This window comes from Stegastes partitus, unplaced genomic scaffold, assembly GCF_000690725.1.
Source record: "Stegastes partitus isolate 25-593 unplaced genomic scaffold, Stegastes_partitus-1.0.2 Scaffold430, whole genome shotgun sequence".
NCBI lineage: Eukaryota > Metazoa > Chordata > Actinopteri > Pomacentridae > Stegastes > Stegastes partitus.
The window spans coordinates 366,409-373,552 of NW_007578161.1; the positions used below are offsets into that span (position 1 = coordinate 366,409).

At 42.9% G+C, this 7,144-nt stretch overlaps 1 protein-coding gene across 1 annotated transcript in view; it reads right to left on the minus strand.

Moving 5' to 3' along the window:
* akap10 (A kinase (PRKA) anchor protein 10) overlaps positions 1 to 7,144 on the minus strand; it is a 15,313-nt gene that overhangs the window by 6,543 nt on the left and 1,626 nt on the right. Inside the window, exons 3-8 of the mRNA XM_008286084.1 lie at positions 6,559 to 6,744; positions 2,772 to 3,254; positions 1,686 to 1,784; positions 1,348 to 1,432; positions 1,066 to 1,189; positions 628 to 764 (exon numbers count right to left, since the gene is read on the minus strand). Of these exons, the coding sequence (XP_008284306.1) occupies positions 628 to 764; positions 1,066 to 1,189; positions 1,348 to 1,432; positions 1,686 to 1,784; positions 2,772 to 3,254; positions 6,559 to 6,744 (1,114 nt within the window). The remainder of the gene's footprint in view (positions 1 to 627; positions 765 to 1,065; positions 1,190 to 1,347; positions 1,433 to 1,685; positions 1,785 to 2,771; positions 3,255 to 6,558; positions 6,745 to 7,144) is intronic.

Here is a 7,144-nt window from a genome sequence, read left to right on the forward strand (position 1 = left end):
TAAATCCTTGATTATACTACTTTGCAGACACTCACCGGAGCAGCTGCTTACACCACAGAAGCAGAGCTGTTATTATTATACTACTTTGGAGTCCGCTTGAAGGTCTCCTTTGCATACATGCTCAGCAGACGGCCGTCTACATATTCTGAGCATGCACACCACCACCAAGGATGCACACTGCTGCCCTTGTAGCATAATCTTTTGTCGGGACGCAAATTTTGGGCTGCATGGGCATTTTCACAGACTTAGGTAGATGACAAAATTTACATCACTCACAGACTCTCGCCTGCACGGAAAGTATAACACTAATCCCAGTTTAATAAAACAGCGTAGGCGTCAAGCGTGGCATGTTCAAGCATACCAGCTCCTTTTCACACGGATGTCAATTAAGCTGCGAGTGCCTCTGCTGTTGGTTTAAAGGTAAAAACAATAGCTCTCAGTCTGTCTCCGTGCCTTTAACATAGAACGGTAAAGCAAAAAGAAAAGCACAAGAACAAGCTGTGGTGGCTGTTTGAAAGCAGCTACTGATTTCAACATAATGGCAGTTCCCAACTACCAAGTCAGACCCCCTTCTTAAAACTCAACTGGAGCACAAAAACATTTCAAAGCAGCAGAAAGAGGACATACTTGTCGTAGAGGATCATGGCATCATTTTGAGCCTCCTGGCCGTCGTACTGGCCCTTCTTAGCTGCTAGCTGGTTCTGGAAGTTGTCTGCTGCCAACCAGAACTGCAGTACATTCATTGCCTCTTCCTTTTCCATGTACTGTGGGGGAAAGAGATACACAAGAGAGGAGAACATTCAGATCAACGCACTGTGTGTTTTTGCAGCGTTCTTCAGCTCGAGGTCTTTGTGTAATAGGGTGAAAATCTGCTGCTAAGTGTTTGCTCTAACAACCGCTGGCTTTCTTTGTTATGTTTACTGTGTCCTCAGTCTACTGCCTCTGAGAAGAATTGTATAATAAGGAGTCAATAAGACACATAGAGTGAGTGTGTATGTGAAAAAAAAATTAGAAATGAGCTGCCAGAAAATAAACAATATTTTAGCAACCGCTGGGGCCACTCACCTCAGAGAAGTAGAAGAGAGCTGACTCACAGAACAAGATGTCAGCCAGGAACACAGAGCCACTAGTCAACACTTCAATCTGGTATTTACAGAAATGATGGCTCCGCAGGAATTCACTAAAGTGCCTGGAAATCAAAGAGCATGTGGGAGGTGAATGGAGCTGCTGCTGTGGATGTTGAGATGGCAAAATGACAAAGGACACAGGTTGTAGTTTAATCTTAACGTCAAAACATGGCAACGTTTCCTCCCTTGTGGGAAAGCAAATGGGAAGACAGAAACTCACTGTTGTTCCAAGATGGTGAACACGACAGACTGTGCAATGACAAAGCAGTTTGGGTCCACCATGCCATCTTCGCCACATATTTTAGCTGTACAGAGAAAAGACGGGAATATCAATGCACAAGACGATACCGGTTGAGACAGAAGACTTTCAGGATTTATGAATGCAACCAGATCACAGATTAAACCGAGGTACAAGTATTTATAATATTGTTTAAAGTCCTTAGTGTCCTTGGGCTCTTTTATACGTCTTGCCTTGCAAAATTATCACCTGGGCGGACAAAAAGGCAAAAAACACATTTTTGTGCAGTATTATAATAACACACAACATCTGTGTCTTACCAACTATGTCATTTCTGATCTGTTCCGTGATGGGAATGGGCTTCACGGCATCTGGAGAGATGTACTTGGTGAAGATGGTAACAGCATCTTTCTCTATACCTGGAAAAATATGGCACTATTAGCTCATCATCCGGTCATACTACAACAAAGATACGAGTAATGAAAGTCAACAAAAAGAGACTGGAAAGGTTAGGTTCAAGGTTTTTTAAAATCCATCTCAAACCAGAATTGACATACCGCTACGTACACTAATGGTGGTGGTAGTTGTTCCAATCAGACGGCCTAATTGTGCATCGTGTCACTTTATTTGACTGAATAATTTCAGGTCACTGGTGACAAATGAAGCAGCATCACAAAGTGCTTCCCCACCATCTCCAGCTAAGAGTCAACTGTGCATTTCCAACTACTGGTGTTATTAGAAAATCAAAAGCTGGGTGCATCAAAATAAACAGCTAATCATGTTGTTCATGTGCCATTAAACCACCGGAGAAACTAAAAGATGACACAATTTAAAGAGCGCCAGTCAAACCTTAAGTGTTTAAAACCTGATGAAGTATGGCAGCAATGTAATAATCTGAGGAAGGTTACAGTCTCCTCACACGGATCTGATGCTTCATCTTTTCATCTCTTCAGTGAATGTCTAATGTAGGTCATGATTTGTTCGCTAAACCAGTCTCCACTGCACTTTGTGGTATTTTCTTTTAATATATTTATACCAACTCTCCCACCTCAGCCAAGCATAAAAGCATTTTTATTTTTTTTACAATATTTTTCTGAATTTTCAGCATTTCTACTCAGGCGTCTCCATGTGTGCACATTGAGAATGCTCATAAAAACAGGTGGGTGAAAATGCACTAAATAGATCTGAAGGAAACCTCATCAAACTTTCAATAATTCTAACAATCCGGTTGCCAACTGACGCTACTAAAGTACTGAGAATCCTCACTTTGAAAGCTGCCTTTCATAATTATTTTTCAGTCTATTAAAAAGGTGGTTTGTTGACTATTAGAGCATCTTTAATGAATTATGTAGTCCACTGTGTAGAAATGTAAACAAATATATACATGTTGATTAAAGCAGACTTACTTTTCATGAGTTTGTCGGAGAGGTCTCGCAGGGTGCTGTTTGACTGCACCTTGTAGGGAGTCCCTGTCCTGGAGGGCGTCTGCCTGCTGGGGGTTTCTACTCGAGGCGTACTGGGTCTCAGACCTACTTCTGCGCTAGAAGAGTCCCGCCGCTCAGACGGCACTGTAGCGCCTTCACTGCTAATGTGCCGGGCGAGGGGATCAGCTGCGTTCTGAGGGAGCTCCGAGCCATCTGCAGAGACGGGGACCGGCTCGGCCAAGGAGCTGTGTTTGACAGAGTTGAGGCTGTGCGCTCGGACACGCGACCAGCTGGTGGAGCGGAAACTCTCGGCCTCCAACCAGAACCGAACCAGGTGGTCGGCGCCTTGTAGTTCCGTGAAATGCATGTAGTGGGGCATCGCCACGTTGTCCCGGAGGACCTGGTCCACCGTCTTGGACAGTCGAGAGCGGGTCTCCTGGGGCTGGTAGTTCACACTGGAATGACCTGGAACATGCGAGTACACCCAGATAAGCAGTCAGATTAGCACAAGAGTGTGTAGGATTTAAATATACAGGTTTTAGTTTAATTTTAGAGATTAATGCTATTTTTCTGTTTTGCATTCTAGGGCAACTTCTTAATCAAAATATAAACATACCTTATATAACACCATATTTCCCTTTATGAGGGAATTTTGACTTACAAACCGGCAACACCACTTGACATCACATGCAATCTTAGCCAATAATTTGAAAGCTGCAGCACACAGAAACCTGGAAAAAGCAAATAAATTGCCCTAATTTCCTCCTGCACCTCTCCTCTCCCTGTCCTCAGATGACCAAAGGCATATGCAAGCAGTTTAAATGTGCTAAATTGTCGAGCTAAAACTTTAATTTCTGTCTTCTAGGGCTTCAACCCGAGTCTCCTCCCAGTGTGGACTTAATCGATCTTTGCACTGTCTCATCAGATTTGGGTAAAAAGATCTGTGATAGGCCAAAACTCCAATCACAGACCAGATCTTCTAAAGCCTGAACACGGAGCCAAGAGGAGCTAGTTTCCTCTCAGCCCACTTGAATTACATTACGGTGAAAGATTAGTATTAAATTTTTCCCCAATGATGCCAAAAAAAACAAAAAACAACCCTTTATGTATTTTTAAAGACTCAGCATTCTTGAAAATACTGTTAGTGTTATTGACATGACTGACTTTGATGATTTACTCTGCCTTTCAGCACACGTTTAAAGCTGAAGTGCTCGACTTGAATAACAGGCCGAGCGCTACGCTTTCTTTTATTTACACATTTCAACCCAGAAGGAAAATAAAAAATGTGGAGTATATTGGGAGCCGCAACATGAAAAGAAAAAAGTGGATTTTCTGTGTTCAGCTCCTATTTCAGCCGAACGCTTGGTCCAGGCTTGAAGGGTGACGTGTGCTGAATTTAAACTCCTGGATATTTGTTTTGAAGTCTTGTGAATTTCCAGCAGCTCTCTGTCTGTCTTGTGGTGGCCTTAGACTACGCAATTTCACAGATGATTTAACCCAGACAAACTTTTCACAATCGTTTGTCAAAAGCATCTGTGTGTCCTGTCCAATCTGTCATCCACGCGTGTACGAAGTGGTCAGCAGTGACTGTGGCATCTGCGGCAACCTCTGACAGTCCAATCACGCTAAAACTCCAAACTCCAGTTACATCTGAACTCTGGAAAAAAAGAATCTGACTCCTGCAAGGATGCCACAATATTTGACTTCACGATGTTTCGGAGACTGTCTGTTTGAGGAACATCCTCCATCCTGTGAGACTGCGACTACAAACACACGCACTCTCCAGGAAAGCAAAAATAAACGAGGGAGCGTGCTCATTGACTACAAACCTGACTCTTGCTGGATTATGAATCAGAGCACATCAGCTGTAGTTACACTGACGCGTGGGCTGAGGGCTTTGTGATGTTATGTTTGCTCTTTGAAAACAAGATGGTGCTTCAAGAGGTGCCACGCAGTGTGAGGCGCTTTTCAATCAAGCTCTTCAGATTCTTTAAGATCACACGGTCACGGCCACCTTAATGCTGAGAGCTGTCGAGAATCACAACAACTAGTGCGGCATCTGTGTCGGCATCGTTATCAAAGGCTCCTGCCTCATTTGCATATCTTTTCAGAGCAAGTTAAAGTCTGTTACAATGCCCCGAACATGTGCTACATCTGCTTCACATGCTTTCAACCTCCGTCAAAACGCACAAGGGAGATCTCATGTGTGTTCGACATTCTGACTCCTGCTGCCAGTCACGGCTAACATTGACTCCAACCCTCCCTGCCTCTTGGAATCCTCCTCCTCCTCTACTACTACTTCCTTTCTTTCTCTTCCTTCTGTTTAAACCACTGCCCAGAAGTCTGTGGCGTCTGCTCAGCTCCATTCTGGTTTTGCTGTCTGGGCTGCAGCACAGGTTCTTCCACCTCCGTCTGACTCACCCCAGCTCTTCTACAGTTCCTGTCACCGCTGTCGCTCAACGCGCCGGCCGCACTACTACACATAATCACCGCCCCGTATCATGGCGTCCGGCAATCATACGCAGAATCTAATTATAGAGCACTCTGGACAAAAAAAAAAAAATCGGGGAGTGGTTCTTGGCATGAGGAGATGAACTGTGAGACTAATTTCAACCTGGCGGGGCCTTTGGAATGTCTGGATGCTCTTCAGAACGGAAGCGCAACGTCATGCGAGCGTCTCACAAAGGATTAAAGACGGGGTGTGTTGCCCTTTGCACAAGACAAGAGGGATGTCTAAGGCATTTCGGTGATGTAAGTGTTACACTCAGGCATGTCGTAGTGACAGCCACAGGAACGTAATTACACCAACAAGATTACATAAGAGCTTTAAACTTCGTAGTAGTACTTATAACTTCTTAGACATTGTCGAGAGTTTATCATTTTAAAGAATGTGTACTTGTTTTTTATTTGATTTCTATGTTGTGCATTTATTAATTAGTAAACCCTGCAAACAATCTCATACTACATATTATTCTTCTTTGCCTGCTGACATTGTTGGTTTCAGTACATCTACCCTGGTTCTTATGTGGGCTGCAATAAAGTCGATTCATCAATTAGTCGATCAACACAAAATTGATAATTATTTTGATAATTAACTACTTGTTTCAGTTACTTTTCCAGCATAAAAGCAAACATTTTCTAGTTTCAGCTTCCTAATTGTGAGAATTTGTTGGGTTTTTTTGTGACTTAACACAAATATCTTTAGTTGTGGGAGTGCTGACCAGTTAAAACAAGGCACCTGAAGGCATCACTTGAACTCTGATAAATGGAAAAGGGTGTTTTCTAATATTGCCTAATGATGATTGAAAAAAATTGAAAAAAATAACTGATCAGAGATGAAAATAAACAACAGCTGCAGCCCTCCTATTATTGCTCTGTTTCTGCATTTGTTGCTGCAAAAAGTCTAATTTTAAGTTTAACCAAATTGTGGTCAAATTACTGTAAATTAAAGATGATCAAAAGGTGCATGTAGTAGTAGCCTGATCTACCAAAATACTAAACAGTAATATGCCATCACCTTTAAATTGTCTGACAGGTCACAGAGCAACAATAAATAAATGTAAGATAATAGCACACTCCTGAACATTAACTGATCACTGGTGTAAAACAGATCTACATTTTGATTTAAAATCAGATAAACCCAGACGTTTCCATCTATAAAACAACTGCCTCCTTTATGTTTCTGAATCTACTTGATGTCTGGATGGTCACATGCTTAGTTGGGCTTTTATCTGTTATCACTCCAAACACATGAAAGCAGGCTCTGTACCGAGATCTCCAAAGTGTGCAGCCTCCATGTGACTTGGCTGCTTCTTGAGTATGGCGGTGCGACCGCGGGCGAAGGAGTCCATGTTGGCAGAGATGGCGTTGATGGCCACATGGCTGGGCCCAGCAGCTTCCTGGATAGCATGGTGGTTCCTCAGTCCTAGCGACGGAGAGTGAGGGCTGACTGGAGCTGTGAGAGGAGGACGGAGGGCAGATAACAGGAATTAGGCAGGGGAAGCTTACAATGGTATCAAAGTCCTGAGTGGCCTGAATGTATGACATCAGTGTGGCTGGTATGAAAAGGTCTTTTTAGTGAGGCTTTTTGAAAGAGCTCACAGTTGGTGCACAGCGGCCTCGGGGAGTGGAAGATGTCTGAGAACAGAGACTGCTCAGTGTTCATTAGCCTGTGTGCTTCTTTAATAGCTAGAGGTCACAGTTTTAGTCCTTGGAACAACATAACCAAAAGTGATTAGCATAAAAAGAGCCAACCCAAGCAAAAACTTTTCTGAATCACATCCTTTAAGGGTTTCTGCTATTTTACGAAGTCAAATGTATTTTATGCAATTATTTATCCAATACATACATTTATA